Raw genomic sequence first — 20,823 nt, 5'->3', positions numbered from 1 at the left:
AAATGTTAATGAAGACTAGTCAAGACTATTGTAATATGGGAGATTGAACTCGATTCTTAAAATGTAGGCAGATTTTTGTTCATTTTATTTATTTAGTTTAAATTATATTGATCAGATTTTCATATTTTTTAAAGATATGTTTTTATGTATTTCAGAGAGGAAGGAAGAGGGAGAGAGATAGAAACATCAATGATGAGAGAGTCATTGATCAGCTGCCTTCTGCATGCCCCATCCTGGGGATCGAGCCCGCAACCTGGGCATGTGCTCTTGATGGGAATCGAACCTGGGACCCTTCAATCTGTATGCCAGCACTCTATCCACTGAGCCAAACTGGCCAGGGCTTAACATAATTACATTTTTTAAAAATCTTTTTGAATATGACTACTAGAAAATTTAAAATTACAGGGGCTTATATTTGTTTCTTGCATTATATTTTTATTGGATGCCCCTACTTTACATGTTGGGTGCATTCTTGCATATAAAACTTTATTCCCATCCCCCAAAATACATTATCAGGGTGCCTCAAACTTTAATTTTTATTTACTTTTTGTGTGTTTGTTCCTATCAATAGCTAAAACAACTTACGTTTTAGGTAAAGTATTTTAATATTTAGATCAAGAATAAATTTATAGTTGAGATTCATTGGAGTTGAAATTATAAATCCATCCAATATTTTTATGGCAAAGATTAGCTTATAGATTCCAGTCTTAACTGACAGCATAGATAATGTCACTTGGCATCTCTCTTTTCACATTGTATATGTTGGATTAGAATTACCTAGATATGTTCAATATTCTATAAAATGTAGTATCTGAGTACACATTCATACTAGCTTCTTTAAAACATATCCTTGGCAAATCATTGGATTAATAAAGAGAATCAACAAATCAATGCCATTATCTTTTCTTTTTTACCTTCTTTCCTTATTAGTGTGATTTTAAATGGCATATTTGGTCATTAGGGAGGCTTAATGGCAACTATTTTAAGCATGTGTGTAACCAAAGAATAGGAAAAGTGTTAGGTTGCACAATGTAGTATTGGTTAGGCAAAAGTCTGTTTTTCAGCTTTCCTGATACCCAGAACAGAGAGTATTTCTCCTGTGTATTTTGGTAAAGAAGTCCCTGTCTGAAGCAGTAGATGGCATACTAAATGACATTCATAAAAGAGATAAAATAATGAATTTCATGAAGCTTTTTTTTGTAATGTCTTTATATATAAGCTCATGTTTTAACACAAGTACAAGTAAAAAGCCGTTTTTTTGAAGTGTGGCTATGGTAGATCTGGTTTGATACATGGGTAAATTTTGCTCTCCATGGAATGGATTCTTAACTGGGGTCAGTGAAAGTTATTTTGGAGAAAAACATTAGTCAGTTTGCATTGGTTTATTCTTAATTTTCACATTTAATATGTTAAATTTCAAATGAAATTAAAGGAAGGCATGCATTAGAAAGATAAAGATTTTTGTTTTTATATATATTTAAATGCATATTTCCAGTTCTTGGTCCATAACAACAGTTATATTTATCAAGCTTTAGTATCTATTTTTGTTATTGGGGAAAAGGGGTTGAAATAATTTATTTCAAGATAAAATAATTTTAGTAATTATATATTCTGATTTTGATTCCTTTCCCATCTAGAAGTTCTGATAGGTTGTGCTGTTGAGAATCACTGATTCACAGATTGGATATTACTGCCCTTGCGGACAGTTTTTTCTCACAGTTGAATCCTTCATAAAAATTATATACTCATAGAGTTGAAGGTTTTATTTGGGGGCAGGGGGAAACCTGGAGGTACATAGTCTCTGGTTTAACGGTAGATCTATTTATTTTGTCAGTCAGAGTCATTGGATAAATTTAAGGTGTTTAAAATAAAATGTAGCCTAAGTAAGAGTTCAGACAGAAGATACTAAGGCAACTATTCTCAAACTATGTGCCAGGGCACCCTGGGACCCCATAGCAAATATCTTAGGTGTCATGAGGTAATTAAAAATTTTAAAGACACACGGTGATATTCAACATTAGTCTGACACTGAACTAACTACTAGCTTGCAGTAGTTTGCTGTTTCAACGTAGTAGTTTGATTGGACTACATTCCTTTCAGTTATGTCATGTCTTTGTCAGCTGGACTTTGGTCATTGCTGTGATAAAAAGCAAGTACCATAAGGAAATCAATGTACAACAGGAAATGAGGGTAGTGTCCAATCGAATTCCAACATTTGAGACATTGTGCAATGCCCAGCAGGGTGTACAGATCTCATTAAAATAAGTAATTATAGTTATTTGAAGAATAAAATTAAATATTTTTTTATCAATTTGTGTATTTTTTAAAGGCTACTATGTTTTTAGGCCTTCAGTATTAAGTTGTTTGAACCTGACTGTTTAATACACAGTACTATTAGGTATTTCTTTTGACACTAAGAACACTGACTTTAAAACATTAGGGACCTCTGCGAGATCTCTGTAATGTTTCAGCTTTGGCAGGTTGAGGTCCCAGACCAACTTGATATTGCAAACTTTTGTCAGGCTTTCAGCATTTGATTTTTTTCAGCACCTTATTATAACTTAATCAGAGAGATTGTTTTCTGCAGGCATTGTCTGGAAGCATATAGAGAATGCCCCCCAAAATAATGTGTTATTGATAATTTAATGGTACTTAGGAAAGATAAACCAGTTATCAAATACTGGCTTATTTAAATAGTGTCGTACATGTAATTTTGTGTCAGCTCACCAAATTCATAAAGTTTATACTGTATTTGTATAGCTTTTCTTTTAAAGGCAACTTTTGTTTTCTTTTAATTAAATAGATCCTACCTTAAATAAATCCGTGGAAGGAAAAATCAAAACTGACTATACAGTGGTCTCCCCTTATCCACAGTTACACTTTAGTTACCTGTTTTAACTGTGATTCAAAAACATTAAATGAAAAATTCCAGAAATAATAAGTTTTATAATTTTTAAATTATAAATTTATGGTTTGATTTTGAATTTATAAATTTTAAAATTTCAGAAATAATAATAAGTTCTTAGGTTTTAAATTTTGTTCCATTATGGATATTGGGATGAAATTTCACACCATCCTGCTCAGTCCCTTTGACCAGTGTCTCTGTGCTGTATATGCTCCCTGCCTTTAGACATTTAGTTGCTTTCTCAGTGATCACATCAGTCTTTCATGGTATTGTGGTTGTGTTTAAGTAGCCCTTATTTTACTTACTAATGGCCACAAAGCTCAAAAGTAGTTATACTGGTAATTGGGATATGCCAAAAGAGATATACCACAATGTGCTTCCTTTAAGTGAAAAGGTGAAAGTTTTTGACTTACAAAGAAAAGAAAAAAAAATGTATATGCCCAGGTTGCTAAGGTCAATGGTAAAAACAAATCTATTCATGAAATTGTGAAGAAAGAAAAAGGAATTTGTGTAAATTTTGCTGTCCCATCTCAAACTGCAAAAGTTATAGCCACAGTGCATGGTAAGTGTTTATTTAGTTAAGTTAAAAAGTCACTAAATTTGTGGGTGGAAAACATGAACAAAAAATGTTCCAATTGATAACAAAAATGTGTACACAGGAAACATTGAGACTATGTGAAGATTTAAGCAAGGGATCTGCTGAAACGAATGACACCAAGCCGTTTACTGCAAGTTAAGGGTTGGTTACAATAAGATATTTTGATAGAGACTATATTTACATAATTTTTATTACAGTGCATTGATAGAATTATTCTTTTTTTAATTGTTATTGTTGATCTCTTATTGTTCCTAATTGATTTATATGTTAAACTTTATTATAGATATGTATGTATAGGAAAAACATAATTCAGACAGTCCCCAACTTATGGTTTGACTTAAGGATTTTTTGACTGTATAGTGGTTTGAAAGCTGTCCACATTTGGTAGAAACTGTACTTGGAATTTTGAACTCTGATCTTTTCCTGGCTAGCAATATGCGGTACAATATTCTCATGATGCTGGGCAGTGGCATTGAGCTTCAGTTCCCAGTTAGGCACTCCATCATGAGAGTAAACACCAGCACTCTACAGTGTACTGTGTTATCAGCATTTTTTAGATACTATGTTCTGAGTATGGGTAGACTTGTTTAAGCTGTGGTATTCAGTAGGTTAGGTGTATAAAATGCACTTTCAAGTTAGGATATTTTCAATTTGTGATGGGCTTATAAGGTCATAACTTTGTCATAAGTTGAAGAGCATCTGTCTGTATCGGGTTTGGTACTATCCATGGTTTCAGGCATCTGCTGGGGATCTTGGAACATATCCCCCATGAGTAACTGGGGCACTACAGTTAAAAGAAATAGAATTCAGCTCTAGCCAGTTTGGCTCAGTGAACAGAGCATCGGCCTTCGGACCAAAGGATCCAGATTTAATTCCAGTCAAGGGCACGTACCTTGGTTGCAGGCTCTTCCCCTACCCTGGCCCTGGATAGGGCTCAGGCAGGAGGCAACCAATCGATTTGTTTACTCACATCAATGTTTTTCTCTGTCTTTCCCTCTCCCTAAAAATCAATGAATCAGTGAAAAATACCCTCGAGTGAGGGTTAACAACAACAACAAAAATGTAATTCAGTAAGACACACTTTATTGTTATTAATTATATATCAAAGTGACTTTCCTGAAGAACATTTGACAACAGTTAAAAATGATCTCAGGATTGAAATAAATGTGTGTATTTTCTTTTCCCATTTAGTTCCACAGCATTTTAATTTTTTATACTGAAATCTATCGAGAAACAATGTGTCATAATGGAAGAGCAATAGGTACAGAAGAAAGCTGGATCTGTAGTGATGCCAGAGTGCAATTGAAAAGGCAGAGATTAAATGTGCTTGACACATAAGAAAACAAATAGGTCGCCATATAGTTAAGATCACAAATTGTTTCTATTTTCTATTTAATATCAGGGCAAGAAAGATGAAGAATCATCACCATAATGATTAAAATTGGCAGTCATCCTAAAAGAAATGTATAGTGTGATTATAAAATTTAGAACAATTATAAAATTGGATAAAATTATTGGGGAAAACCCAAATCTTGAAAAATAACTTTGGTAAACTCAGAACTCTTTATGCTCAGTACTGAAATGACTAGACGATTTTAGTGCCTTGGGGAGTAACATAGAACCATTGCAAACTCATTAGTGAAACAAGCTCAGGGTAGTAAAAGGATTAATAATGTTCTGAAAACTAGTGAAGGTAATAGTCTTGCTACAAAAAGAAAACAGAAAGTGAGAATCATTGTATGGGAAAGCATTTAAGGGATTATATATCTTCAAGAAAACTTGCAAAAGTAATCCTGTTTTATTTTTGCTATTCCTGACATTCTGTTCATTCAAATGCAAAGAATCTGTAAAATACTGGTGAGATGAGTATTAATTGCTAGATCCTCAAGTTGAAAGATTACCTAATGAAAAAAAAATCTAAAAATCCTTAGTCTATTTTAGCTACTAAAAAAAGTAATTGATGGATTACCAAAATACATGTTTATTTCTATCTTTGTTATTAGTTTGATTTCAGGAGAATGTAAAGGAGAAGTAGGAAATGTTAAGTACTTTATGTTCAAATGGAAAATAGACATTGGCTGTAATAAAAAGTTACTGATGTTTAAGTTTTATCAAACAGAAGTGATACCATCACCGCTTTACAAAGATTTCTGCCTTTCTAGGTTCATCAGTTTAAGTTCCCAAACCTTCTAAACATTTAAGTTTTAGTTTTAAAATTCTGATTTCATTTCTACATTTCAAAACTAGCTTTCTCTTCCTTATAGGCTGAAAAAGAAAATCCAGGACTCACACAAGACATCATAATGAAAATTTTAGAGAAAAAAAGTGTAGAAGTTAACTTCACGGAATCACTTCTTCGAATGGCAGCTGATGATGTAGAAGGTAATCAGAAAGAGTCTTGTTTAGTTTTCTTACAGTTGTTGAAAAGCATTTCTTCCAAATCTTTATTGCTTGACAAAAGGTTCTAGCTCCTCTTTTCCCTCTCCTTCTTCTCTTCTTTTTCTTCTTATTAGTATTGTGATAATATTGGGGTGGGGGGCCTATAAAAGTACTTCTTGTTTTCTGTTTTATATTTGTCAGATTCAGATTTAATTACTTGAAGTAAAGTGTTTGTTTATGTTGTACACTTTAACTTTTCCCCCCGTGAATATGTTTGATGAGTTCTGGTTTTGCCAAAAGATAAACTCTGTGGAATGTTGTTGGTTTTTTTAATTTTGTGTTGACTTGATGCAAAAATCAGTGTGAATTAATGAGGGTTTTTTCTGACTTTAGTGTTTTATTCAACCACATACTTGAGAGGACAATATAATAACCATTCTTTCTCATTTTTTGCTTTTTAAATAATCAGAAATGGGTTTCACTTAAATTTAGTACCCATTTTCCCACTAATAAGAAAAAATTCCCATCTTTATTGAGGGAGAAAAAAAGGAAATATTTTAACTGATTCCATAATTTATAAGAAAGTCCTCATGATTATTCTACACTTACACATTTCCAGTCTGTTAGGCCAGGTTGTATTGGTTGGTAGGGTTGTAATGTTTCCAAGTCTACAATGAATCTACTAGTAATGTTTTTGCCTCTACCAGGTCTGATTAAACTTCCTTTCTAAGTTTACTCTTCTGTGATACAACCCTTGTGTTGAATTTTTGGTAGTGTTTTCTGGTGTGTGTTTTTTAAGTGAGATTTCAAGAACGTGCTGAAGACTTTTAATAGGTTGTTTGGGTTTTGGTATAATGAGACATTGAATATTCAGTATAAAGATCTTGGTTAAGCTCATCTTCCCCATTGGCAGGTACATATCACCGTCATATTTGTCATGAACGTCATTAAGATTTTCTTGAGAAATGTATCTTCAGGGGCTTGATCAATTTGATTAAGACTCCCTTTTACTTTTATTTATTTATTTTTATTTCATGGGCTTTCTATTTATCCCAAATTGAAAATGTTTAGTCTTTCATCTTCTGTTATCTTACTTCGTAGGAGCCCTGTTATTAGCAAACTAAGGTGAACTCTTAACAAATTCTGCTTTTGCAACCTTGTCTTTCCTGGTTATCTGGCCTTTCTACTCCCCTCCTTCACCCTCTTAACCAACATTGGGAATTTGTAGACTTGCATTTGACAGGGAGTTGCCTAATGCTTTTTATTATGCATTTATTTTATCAGAGTATATGATTGAACGACCAGAGCCAGAATTCCAGGACCTAAATGAAAAGGCACGGGCACTTAAACAGATTCTCAGTAAGATCCCAGATGAGATCAATGACAGGGTGAGGTTTCTCCAGACAATCAAGTAAGCAATTTCTTGTTTTTGTTCTTTTCTCAAGCACTTCATAGGAACCTCTCATTCTAGATATTTCATTTTAGTATGACATAAATGTTAAATTAAAATATTAATTTGAAATAAGTTTGGAGGTTTTAAATGCTACATCTTTATTAACTTCTAAGCTGTGTCATTTCATTTCAGAATACAGTGACATTTGTTTAGAGTGTTTAATTTTAAAACTGAATGGAATGTACAGAAATTGAAATATAGTTTAAACTACATAAAACATGGAAAAATTAAATGTCAGACTAAAGTGAATAAAGAAGTTTTGGATAAATTATACAGCTTAATAACAAAGGATACCATTGTTTTTATTTTAGAAATGGCACAAATCATTAGGATAAGTCATGTACTCTTTGTGGATAGAAAACAGAAATCTTGGAATAATTGCAGTCATGCTGTTAATCTGTTGGTGAAATCACAGCTAGAAATTGCTAGAAAGGAAAGATTTAGCGATTGTATGAAATTTCATATTATTAAAGAATTTAGGAAGGCTTGGAATAAATATTAACATTTCTCAGAAATGGTATTCTTTGTAATTTACATTGCAAAATGCTATTTTAACTAGTTTGGGCACCTATTTTGAGTGATACAGAGGGAGAAGTATGTCCCATTTTAGAAAATGTTCATGATGGTTGCCCAACCCAGCTATCAAGGAATGTCCCTTGCTTCAGTCTTCTAATTGAGGACTGGAAGGTATGATAAAGGCTTCATTGACTAGCCAAAATCTGTGCAATGGGATACAAACCCTAAGGTAAATATTTTGCCATTAGTGAGAAGCCCCAACTTCCTTAAACTATTTTTAATATGTGAAGAAGGAAGACAATCAACTGTTTATGGATTTTTAGTTTGGTATAAAGTAAACATGTTTGGTCCATAAAAGGATAAATTGTCAATGATCTCAAACACAGCTGTTTAAAAAACTTACTTCTACAATTTTCTAATAATTAAGTTTAAAATTGTTTTGATGATGTGTACTACACTTCTGTGAAGATTTGACATTCTTAAAATAATATTTTCAGCAAATTTTGGTTCAGGTCATTCAAGTAGAGGTTTACAGAATCAATATTATATTAATAATATTAATCACTTATATAGAACTTACATGCTAACCACTTTTTAAAATACTTTATAACATATTAACTTATTACAAAGCCCTGTAATAGATGAGGAAATTGAGGCATCAGAAATTAAATAACTTGTCCAAGTTCACAGAGCTGGTAAGATGGGAGAGCCTGGTTTGAAACCAAGTAGACTGACTCCAGGGTCTTCTCTGCTGCTTCCCTACTACAGATTCACAGTGTTGATCTAATTTGGTAATTGAATGAAAAGTTTCTATTGTTTGGAAGAAGTTTGATAAAAGACATATTATATAGAATGCCAGTAGGTGAGAGGGAGAACAATGTTGTCATTGTAGCCAGGATAGAAGTGACTGACCCGGAGTCGTTATCCTGCTATTTGGACTCCCTCTCTCCCCCTGTGGAATCCCTGAAGCATCTCTGTTAATCCCAGTCTGGCCCTAGAGAGATACAGTGTGAAAACCACTTTATTAGCAGTTGCATTTTAATCGTAAGGATGTTGAGATCAAGAGCCTAAGACTCTTGTCCATAGTCATTGACAGAGGCTGAATTAGGGGTCTTGTCTCTCATTTATGGAACAATAGTCATACTTCAGTTCTGGAGAGTACTCTGCACAACTGAATTAATATTATTGGCAATTAAAATTTATATTTTAAACGTTTTAGGGATAATTTGCCATGGAATGTTTGTTGATAATATGTTTTTATTTCTGAGACTAATCAACAATGTATGAATTAGCATACATAGCTAATACTGCAATTATTTGTATTACTGATCTGATAGAGAGAAAGATAGATTTTGATATGTTATTACCACTGTTACATTGTTTAACAAATTGGTGGTTAAAAGTTTTAGCAACATGAAAATGGTTTACCCTTTAGGCCACACATATTGTGCACTTAATTATCTTTCTTTTCAGATATTCTACTTTCTCACATTTAAGGTAGTTACGCTCTTTATCTATTTATTTTAGCAGCATTTTTCAGTAAGTATGTATGAAATACCTACTATACTAAGCACTATACATGTTATAGGTTATACCAGAGTAGAAAGAACATCCTGTCAGCTAATAAATATCGATAATTTTGTATGTGTTAGCAGAATTAGGTTTGAATCTCCACTTCAATATTTAGCTTTGTGACCTTGGATAAGGTGCTTAGATTCTATATTTCTAGTTTCTGCCTGTGAAGATGAGGGTAATAGTTGTGAGAATGGAAAGAAATAGCATCTACCGACAGCACATTCTGGCATTGTGAAGTAAGGTTTGTTTATTTCAATTTCTCTCTATGGAGTTGATTAGGAAAAATGATCCAGCAAACAAATATTTTAAAGTACTTTTGATTAATGAATGTTTCTGTTTGATTACATTTGAGCTTATGCAAATATTTTATAAAATTAATTCATGGGATTCTTTTAAAAGTCTGACACATTCCAATTAATGGATGACTAGTAGAGACTTGTGATTTAATAGACCAGAACGCTATGCATTTATCTATTTACTCATTATAATCTGCATTTGCATATTCATAGGCAAAATATTCGCCATGGTTTGGTTTCCATGATAGCTTCAAATTAGCTTTTCCAGAGCTGACCTGTCTAGAGCAAACATACAGCATAGGAATTTCCTTCCTTTAGAGTGTTCGCATAAACATACACAAATTAGGGTGATGTGATTAGAAACTCTGTTATTCTATGCAGTTTTTTGATAGGATGTATGTTTATATTTCATCTGATGCCTGTTGTCCTCTCTTTCAGTATTATGTTTCCCCAAAGTTACCCCTCTTAATAGCTGCAAATACTCGTGTGTCCCTTGTCATAGAAACCGTTAACTCAGCATATAATTACACTATAGTTCTTTTACCCTCAAGTTTTCCCTAGTTCTTTAATTAAAGTACTGTATGTTTTGCGGGGGGGGAGGGGGAGGGGACGGGCAGGCCTGCGGGGACTTTATCTTCTTGGAGCCAAACCCTCAGGTATTTGCTAATATAATTTAACTTCCTTGGTTCCATAAAAGAAAATGTTCTGTGAACATACAGATGACATAATATTTGACATAAACGGCTATAGGTTGTTTTAGAGAAGGCCAGGCCTAAGGATAAACAGCCTAGTTCTCTATAAAGTGCTGTGGCGAATAATAGATCAAACCTTAGCTCTAGGTTCTGAGTTCCTACACAGTGGCTTCCAAACCAGGTTTATCAGCAGAATCACCTGGGGACCTTTTTTTTTCCCCCCATTTTCTTTTAAAGCACAGATTCCCAATATTTATTAGTAGGATGGAGTACTGTTCACTAAACCCACCCTTCCCTTCTCTGCCCCTGCCATTTTTTTTTTCTCTTAGGTGAGGGAGGGAGCTGCCAATTTCAGAACTGCTCTTTTGACCTATGGAATGCAGCTATTATCATTGTACATGGAACATATGTTCATGTTGATTAACACTGAATGTACATTTTTATTCTTTTTAGTAAAATTTTAAAGTATACCACAAATACGGCTGTGTGTAAACAGATCTCTGATCACTGTAATCTGCTGCATTATATTTTGTTTTAAGTAGGTTCATTGTGAATTTAAAGAATCTTCCATATGCAGAGATCTGACATTTTTTACTTGTGGAAATTGTAATTTTTCTCACATAATAGGATGGTCACGTGACTCCGTTTTATTAAGCATAGGTGGACTTACAGCCATCACAGCAATATAGCAGAATTCAACTTGCTTAAAACTACAAATGAAATAACAGTTATATAACTTAAAACTGTTTTTACTAAACTAGAGACAAAAACACGAGTCCACAAATGTCATTTATATGTAAAATTCTTCGTTTTATTTGAACATGTAATATTTTAATGTTTCAGCCTGAGGCTGATGTTTGACATCAGGATGTAGTAAGTAAGTATTTATTGAAATGCCATTACTACTTTAGAATAGGCGAAAATATATTTCTTCATTCCAAAATCCTATCTACAACTTTTAGAATTTCCACATGCTGATTTACTAGAAATATGCTGTGAAACACACACATGTCCAGAAAGCTGGACAATCTGCACACTGAACCTTCTTTTTTCTTTAATAGCAAAGCAGAAAGATTGTTATAGGTGTGAAATAACTGAAATCTGACATTTGTGATTAAAAAGTCAATGATAAAGTTATATTTGGGATAGTCTGGATGTATATCTTACTAATTCATATATTCACACTTGGATTGCATTTGAACAGCAAAGAGAATGGATGTGAAGAAGAGAAAGCTTGCCTTAGAGAATATGAGACTACTTATAAATGCAGAATTATGTTAAGTTCAGTTTGACCAAGAAAGATTGCTTTAAGCTAGAATATGAAAAGAGCATAGATATAAAATACAGGAAGCGTTCAGGGAAAAAAACACTACATGAATAGGAAGGATAGTAAAAAAAAGATTTCTTCTCTTAAGGGGAGGAAGATATTGATGCATAGATAGGGTCTCCCCTAAAAATGTATACACACTTTGAATGATTATAAAGTCAGTGTTTATTAACTTACAGTTCATTTTCAAAATTTAAAAGAATCTATAGAAATGATTAAATTTTTGTTTTGTTTTTGTCAACACCATTTTCAAACTGATGACCATTCTGGTCCAAGCAATGCTGATAACGTGAAGCATTGGAATCGCAAACATCAAGAATCATTTTGTTTGGTATTTGTGTGCCCTCAGTTTGTCAACTGTTGCCAGTTTTGGACAGTAAACTTCATCTTTTATGTATCCCCATAAAATAGTCTAATGGATAAATTTTCTTTGTCAAAGCTTCGTTTGGCTTCACCCATTATTTCAAATTAGTTAAACTTGAAAAGGAGTGAAAATTAAGTGAGTTACCAGCATTTAAAGTGTGTACACAGCCTTTGGCGGACACCTGAAAGATTGCTGGAAAGGTTAAGATAGAAAATAATCTGATATTGGCTCTCCCAGAAATTTAAATATACTTTAAATACATAAATATAGGTTTGGAAGGGGTGGATACGTGGTTGTTAGAAAGAGGTAAATGTTTCAAGAGAAGAGCTATGTCTGAGGAGTAAGTATTTCAAAACAAATTATTAGGTATATAACTGGGAGTGTTGGTAAATATAGAAATGAGTTACATGTAATAGCAAAATTTCATATAATTGTTCGTTCATGAGATAGAAAAACAGTATGTAGTAACTTAAAGTCAGCTATATTAGAGAAAGGAAAAATTATAACTGGAAAAGATGAGAGGCAGAGGCATATTCTTTTGAATTTAAGTCAATAATACTGAAAGAAATGTTAATAATTTGGGAAAGTTGATGTGGAATGTGTGGTCAGCAGTGCAGAAGTCAGGATCACAGAGGGTACATGCTAAAACCCCCACTCAATCAGCCAGTCAGATGTTTGCTCTTGACATAGTGTTAGTATGGTAATTAACAGTGTGGTTAGTAATTCTTAAAAAGACATACAGAAAAAAAAGGGACACGTGTAATGCTTTCAACAATAAAGATTCTTTAAAAATATATATACAGACTTCTTTCAAATGTAACTGATTTTAAGAAGATTCTTTTTTCTTAACTCACAGGGATATTGCTAGTGCAATAAAAGAACTTCTTGATACAGTGAATAATGTCTTCAAGAAATATCAATACCAGAACCGCAGGGTAAGTTTACTAGAAGCCATCCTAGACGTTATTTTACACCTAGTTATTTTATTGAATTAAATACTAAGATGGTTTGATTACTGGGAATAACCTCCTATCTTTGACTTTGACTTTTGTGTTATTTCTCTTTTCTTACTTAGCATTTTTTTCTTAATTGTTTTTGTTGTCTGTAGGCACTTGAACACCAAAAGAAAGAATTTGTAAAGTACTCCAAAAGTTTCAGTGATACTCTGAAAACCTATTTTAAAGATGGCAAGTAAGTACTTTTACTTATCATCCTTCTCTTTTAAAATTAAATCATATGGTTTGTATTATACTAAAACCATATAAATTAAAGTCTTTTTACTCTAGTGCCAAGGTCAGAAAAAGGTCTACCAACTACTAACTGTTAAAAATAAAAAGTGAATGGTGATAATCCAGCCATACCAGTCTAGGACAGGAGTTGGCAGACCTTTTTCTGAAAGGGGCCAGATAGCAAATATTTTGACTTGGTAGCATCAGAATCTCCTGGAGGGCTTGTTAAAGCACAAATCGCTTTTGGGTTCCACCCCCAGATTTCTCATTGTCTAGGATGGATCCAAGAATTTGCATTTATTTCTAAGTTGTTCCCAGATGATAGTGATATGTTAGGTCTGTTGAGAGCTGCTGCACTAAAGTTAAAACAACGGTTCTTAGTCCTGTTTGCACATTAGATTTCCCTGAGTTCAGTTTTTAAAAATCCTAGTGCCTTGGCTCCACCCACCTTCAGAGATTCTGACTCAGTTGGCTTAGAGTGGGACCAGGATTCAGGAGTTGTATACAAGTGTACTAGGTGACTTCACAGTGCTGCAAAGGTTGCGATTCATTGTCCTGGCAGGGGAGACACTTTCACAGGAAGTATACTGAAAAGGTAAATGGCTTGTTATTCTTCAATTTATATACAATTGGCTGTTAAACACCCCAGAAAACCAAATATTTTATGTGTTTTTACCTATAGATATGTACATAAAAGGTATAGGTGATGCAGAGGCCATGTGTTCTGTGACATTGAACCTGATACAGAATTTTTGTATCAAGTAAAATTCAGGAAATTTTGTTGACAAAACCATTTCTAAAATTAGAAAAATAGTGACTACTTCAGCTATAGTTGGCATGACCTATCATGCTATCCTATAGGAGTCTTAAAATCCCTGTATCTGTGCCAAATTATTGAATATTATTGTAATAAAATTTAAAAATAATAAGATAGTATATTAGAATGGTCTTGATTTTTAAAGCTATATTTTATAGTTCAAATAGGTCAAAATATCTACATTTATATTATGAATTTAAAATACTGAGCTAAAGTATTAGTGGTTTTTTGTTGTTCCATATTACTATTCAGGTTGTCTCAGGGAAATGCCCCTTCATGATTTAGTTTAATAAGCTGGCAGGTGTGTTCTGAAAATAAACTTGCATCTGTTTTTCCTTCATCTCTGCTAAGCCCAAATAACCAGAAAACACATTAAAAGAATAATTTACATGTTTGGATCATTATTTCTGCTTCTCACTAATTAAGAACTGTCACGGAAAAAGCACGTTAAAAGATAGAAATTCATTTAGAGCCTAATTTTCATTAATCTGAAATGATTTACTTTCAATTTTTTAACAGTTCTAACAGGCATATAGATTATTTAGGCTTCCTGCCACTACTTTTTCTCCATTCAGCAGCTTCTTTAAATTACAATTAGTTGTGTATGAATAATGTGCCATTAGTTTTGTACCTGTTTCCTCAAACTGAAAGTTATTACAACAGCCTGATCTTTGATCCATCTTTCAATAGAGGGATGAATTTGCATTGATTCAACTAATTCGTTGGGGTCCCTCTTTTTTGATAAATGTCTAAGATGAAGATAAAATCTTTAGCTATGCAATTAAAAGCCTGATAAGGCCACATGGTGGGACAAGGGCATCAGCTCTGTCCTCTAGTTGCATGAGGATGAGTTGATAGGAAATGTGGTACAGCACAACATATTTTTAAGAACATATATGTTGTCAGCTCCAAAATATTGAAACTGCATGATTATTTTGTTTTAAAAGTAGATTAATTCTAAAAGCAGTTTAGAATTCTCAGATTTGTTTTTTTGAAAGAAGGTATGAGCGATTGAGGTGAATCTTATTTGAAAGTAGTTAGGTTTTTCTTTAGTATTTATAGTGCCCATTGCCATATAGATTTTGAGACTGAGTGTAATACTTAATGCAGATTTTAATTTGGCAACTTCTATGAACCACAGCGGGAAACTACATTTGAATCAGTTATTTGTTCGACTTATAGATGAACCCTGGTGGTTCTGAAGCCATCATTAGCAGCCCACCAACACCTAATTACCAACCAGAACCACTAGGGGGCAGTAATTCCTAGATAGTTTCAAATGATTGAGTTCCATTCAATTCCAATCTGGAATAAAATTTATGATACTCCATACTTTCTCGACCTTTTTTTTCTAAATTGATTTCATTGCTACTGTTATTGGGTGGAATTAGTATAAATATTTTTAAAGAATGAGTTTTTTGGATAAAATTAATGCTTGTTCTTTTTTTTTTCTTCAAACAGGGCAATAAATGTGTTCATGAGTGCCAACCGACTAATTCATCAAACCAACTTGATACTTCAGACCTTCAAAACTGTGGCCTGAAAGTTGTATATGTTAAGAGATGTACTTCTCAGTGGCAGTATTGAACTGCCTTTATCTGTAAATTTTAAAGTTTGACTGTATAAATTATCAGTCCCTCCTGAAGGGATCTAATCCAGGATGTTGAATGGGATTATTGCCATCTTACACCATATTTTTGTAAAATGTAGCTTAATCATAATCTCACACTGAAGATTTTGCATCACTTTTGCTATTATCATTCTTTTAAGAATTATAAGCCAAAAGAATTTACGCCTTAATGTGTCATTATATAACATTCCTTAAAAGAATTGTAAATATTGGTGTTTGTTTCTGACATTTTAACTTGAAAGCGATATGCTGCAAGATAATGTATTTAACAATATTTGGTGGCAAATATTCAATAAATAGTTTACATCTGTTAAACATTTCTTTACTTGAAAAAGTTGATATATATATATATGTAATATAAATATATAACCATAAGACCAAGATTACTTGGGTTAATGTCTAAAGAACTTTTAATGGGAGCTTGTCAGCAGTTTATCAAATAATTAAGCATCAAGAATTTTTATTTTTTTGTCCTTAATCACTCTGGGCAAAAAGTAGTCAATGGAAATATTTTTTTATTTATATAGGGTACTGACTATTTTTCCAGCCTGTTTTAAGAGACATATGAGCAAGATGTCAATTTATAGTGTTTTCACGTTATGATGCCACTTTTTGAACTCTGACAATGTAAAATTAAGTATTTCTTGTGTGGTAGGCCCTAATAAGCTTTGCGCCTTTTCCCCAAGAATAGCCACAACTAATAGTAATTTGAAGCTATACCAATGCTCATTGGTTTGAAATTGTCATGAGTGTTAATATTATTTACTCTCTTTAAATATATATATAGTTTTATTTCACCATAGAGAAGTATTAAGGAAATTATGTATCAAATATTCATGTAAATAAGCATTTTCATTTTTCAGTTATGAAATAAAGGAAAAATTAGAATTTGTTTATTTTTTATAAAGATTTTAAGTGTTAAACTACATTTCTGTTGGCAATACAATTTTTTTGCTATAATGAATTTAGTTACTTTTTAAATTTTTCTTCTTTTTCAAAAAGATTTTAAAAGAACTGCTATCTTTGGCAATAGAAAAGGAATAAATTGCCCTGTTAGTTGTAAACAGAAAATATGTGGAAAGAAGCAAAACAACAGACTACTGGATGAAATCTCATAATTTATGGACATTTTATTGAATTGATGTTGTTTTTTTTTCTTCCAAGCCAGTTAAAAAGAATAGAATTGTTTATCTTAATACTATTTGTTTTTTACATAAAACTATTATTTACTCTTAGAAGTAGATGGGTGGTCATTTGCAAAATAGATATGAGTATATGAAAATAACATGTAATTTTTTTATCAGACTTTTCTAACATACACCAGTACTTCCTCCTGCTGTCTTTACCTCCTTAACAGAACAAATTAGCTACCATGTCACAGCTCATCTGTTTTCATAAGCCTTCTTCTATCTTTTTTTCCACTGTCCAGTATCTCCGTCTTTGTTTTTCATGAAACTTACCTCCAGAAAGGAGGCTTATTCTCGGGATAGTTCAGTTTCTTACGTAATCTTGGTGGGGAAAGGCCGATGTGGTCCTAGTCAGAAACTTTTCCAGAGAACAGAAAAGTGGCTCCCAAGGAAAGGAAGACGAGGAGACATTGAGCACCTTCTCTGTGGGAAGCACTATTCTAAGTACATCAGTTCTCTTAATAGTCCTGTGATTTATCTGTCTGCCTCATAGTTGAGGAAACTAAAGAGGGTTTAAGTTATAGGAACTGGTACCAGCTGGAGCCAGGGCTTGAATTCAGTGTTTATCTCTAGACTCCATGCTCTTTTCACCAAACTGTACTTAATCCATTGGCAAAAATGGACCTTGTTTAGAATATTGAATCCGTAACACAAAGCTGACAGGCTCTCCTTGATCCACATGGAAGTGGAAAAAACTAGGATAAGTCTTTTTTATACATCTAAATTTTGTTTTGAAGGGTCATTCTTTGGTGATAATGGCTATTTTTTGGATGTTCAAAATGTCCCCTCACACTTTCTTGAAAGAAAATGATATAATCGTAGATGGTAGGGTTGTTTTTTTTTAATGATTGCATTTTAATAACCTTATCAGGCAAAGCATGAGATTGGCAACCCAATATCAATCCCTTTTTTTAACTTTTTATGGAAATTACTTTATTTATTTATTTTTAAATATATTTTATAGATTTTTCACAGAGAGGAAGGGAGAGAGATAGAGAGTCAGAAACATCCAGTTTCGGCGAAATTACTTTATTTTTTAAGTATATGTGTGTGTGTGTGTGTGTGTGTGTGTGTATAATTTTATTTTTTCCATCACCATTTATCCCCTCTAAGCCCTCTTCTACCTCCACCTGGAAATGATTTTAAATTTGCAGAAAATTGGCAAAAAAATAAGAATAGTACAAAGAACATCTATACATCTCTTATCCAGATTAACTATTACTGAAATTTTACCATTTTTATTTTAACATCTGCTTATTTACCCTCCCTGAAATCTCCTTGACTCTAGATAATTTCCATGGTCGCCTTTGTCTTTTACAGCTGTGACATGTTTCCGAAGAATACAGTCTTCCTTCTCCTCTATCCTCCTTTTTTAATAGTATGTTCTTCATTTTGGGTTTCCTCATTAGATTCAGATTGTGCATTCTTAGGATACCACATTGGTGATGCTGTGTCATCAGGTATCACAATCTGTGGGAGACTCTTTAAATCCATGCTAACATTTCCCCCCAGGATTTAGCATCCATTGATGATTCTTGCTTATTCCGTCTTTATTTTGATAGTTGCAAAATGATGATTTTCTAATTATAGCATTTCTTCCTCGTGTACCAGTTAGCATTCTGCTGTAAGCAGGAGCACTCCTTTCTTCATAACTATCCATGTGAACGTTTATATTAACTATTGTTTTGGACTCCTGATTTTCTATTTTTTCTAGGACTTGCATTTCATTTCTTACTTTGTCTTAATTGTCTTAGATTTGCCCAATAGGAGCTTCTGAGTCCTAATTCCTTGTGGCATCTGCTATCTTTTTTTTTTTTTTTTTCACACCATTGTAAATAAAAGATGTTCCAGGATCTAGAATCCAAGGAACCCTGGCTGCTGGGTATGTTCACCTTTACTAGGTGTTTTCCTGCTGCTAGGCCTATTCAGCAGAATAGGAAATGTGCATGTACACATACATTTCACATGTGCTCATATCCACATTTGATTTAGAAATCATGCATTCACTGTACCTCCAAGTCCATCCATCCTCATAGGGTTCTTTCTTGTTTTCCCCATTTCATATTTCTCTGTTCCTGTTTCCTCAGAATCCTGGCTCTTGAAAAAGTCCATCAGTTTATTCACTTGTTCAATCCGATAATACAGCTAAAATAGTTTTTTTTGCTTTTGCCCATAGAATGTATAAAAACACACTTAAAAGCCTGCAAGATTGTCTGTATCCTCTCTTTATCTGTACCCTGCTCCAGACCAAAGATATATAATTACATTGTGTTCATAAATTACTTTGATTCATTCTTTTTTTTTTCTTTCACTGTGTTACTTATTTGAAATAAATTGGGTTCATTTGTTTCCGTTTTCTTCCAAGTATAAGGTCTGCCCTCCCGCCCCCGTCCTTGGTTTAATTTTATTTTTTAAATATAAAACATTAACATGCCTCCAAAAGTCACAACTACCAAAAGTTATACTGAGAGAAATGTCATTCATATCTCCCCAACCCCCAACCCTGTAGGTATCTAATTTCACTGTTTTTCCCCCGGTGTTTCGTTTTGTGAAGAAAAGTAGTAAATGTGTTTTCTTATTCCCCTTCTTTCTTACACAAAAGGTAGCATACATACAGGGAGACTAATCTTGGTTTGCCTAGGACAGAACTTTTCCTGGGATATAGAACTTTACATTAAAGCAAAAAACTGGGCAAGTTAAACAAATAGGGCGGGTTGGTCATTTTATATACATGCTCTTAAAATTTTTTAATTGATGTGTAATTAACATCCTGTGAAATTCACATCTATGTCCTTTAAAAAAATATTGAGGTAAAATTCAATGCCACAAAATTCACCCATTTTAAGAATTGTGCACTGACTACAACAACCCAGCTTTAGACACATTTTCAAAATCCCAACAGAATTCCTCATGCCTGGTTACAGTTAAACCTTGTTCCCACCTCACCCTGGTCCTCCCCATTTCCAGGCAACCAGTAGCTAGTTTCTGTTAGATTTTTCTTTTCTGGGCATTTCATAGAAATATAGTGATATCTTTTGAATCTGGCTTCTTTTACGTATAATGTGTTCACAGAGTCCATCCATGTCATTGCATATATCAGCATTTCAGTATTGCTGAATAGTATTCCATTTGAATTATGCATGTTTTGTTATCCATGTAAAAGCTGATGGACATTTGGGTTGTTTACTTTTGGACTATGCATCATGCTGCCATGAACATTCACCTGCAAGTTGTTATGTGGACATGGTTTTCATTTCTTTGGAGTGGAATTGTTGGATTGTATGATAAATTCATATTTTTTAAAAAAATTTATTTTATTGTTTAAAGCATTACGAATAGTAGTACATTTGTCTCCTTTTTTCCCTATTGACCTTCCCCCAGCTTCCCCTACCCCCTGGCACACACCCCTCCTCCCCCCAGTGTCTTTGTGTACATTGGTTATGCTTATATACATGCATACAAGTCTTTCGGTTGATCTCTTTCCCCCGACTCCCCTGCAACCCTCTCTAGCCTTCCCGCTGTAGTTTGACAGTCTGTCCAATGCTTCTTTGCCTCTGTCTATAAAGAACATCATATTTAACTGTCAAACTGATTTCCAAGTAGTTCTACCAATTTATATTCCCACCAGCAATGTTGCGGATTCTTATTTCTCCACACGCTCACCAATATTTTTATAGACATTCTTGTAGATACAAAGTGGTATCATTGTTAAAATTTTCATTTCCCTAATGCTAAATGAAGTTGAGCACCTTTTCATGTGCTTATTAGCTACTTCACATACATGCTCTGATGGACTTTGCATTTTCACTAAACATTTCCAGTAATCACTCCATGTAAGTTCATAGAGATCTTTCT

General features: G+C 33.3%; 1 protein-coding gene across 1 annotated transcript in view; it reads left to right on the top strand.

Annotated features, from left to right (window-relative positions):
• PDCD10 (programmed cell death 10) overlaps window positions 1-16,669 on the top strand; it is a 21,968-nt gene extending 5,299 nt beyond the window's left edge. Inside the window, exons 2-6 of the mRNA XM_006774181.2 lie at window positions 5,768-5,885; window positions 7,167-7,293; window positions 12,962-13,040; window positions 13,214-13,296; window positions 15,613-16,669. Of these exons, the coding sequence (XP_006774244.2) occupies window positions 5,807-5,885; window positions 7,167-7,293; window positions 12,962-13,040; window positions 13,214-13,296; window positions 15,613-15,694 (450 nt within the window). The 5' untranslated portion in view covers window positions 5,768-5,806 and the 3' untranslated portion in view covers window positions 15,695-16,669. The remainder of the gene's footprint in view (window positions 1-5,767; window positions 5,886-7,166; window positions 7,294-12,961; window positions 13,041-13,213; window positions 13,297-15,612) is intronic.
• Window positions 16,670-20,823: the final 4,154 nt, after the last annotated feature.

Source organism: Myotis davidii, unplaced genomic scaffold, assembly GCF_000327345.1.
Source record: "Myotis davidii unplaced genomic scaffold, ASM32734v1 scaffold1307, whole genome shotgun sequence".
In the NCBI taxonomy this organism is placed as follows: Eukaryota; Metazoa; Chordata; class Mammalia; order Chiroptera; family Vespertilionidae; genus Myotis; species Myotis davidii.
This window is presented reverse-complemented; position numbering and strand designations above follow the sequence as displayed.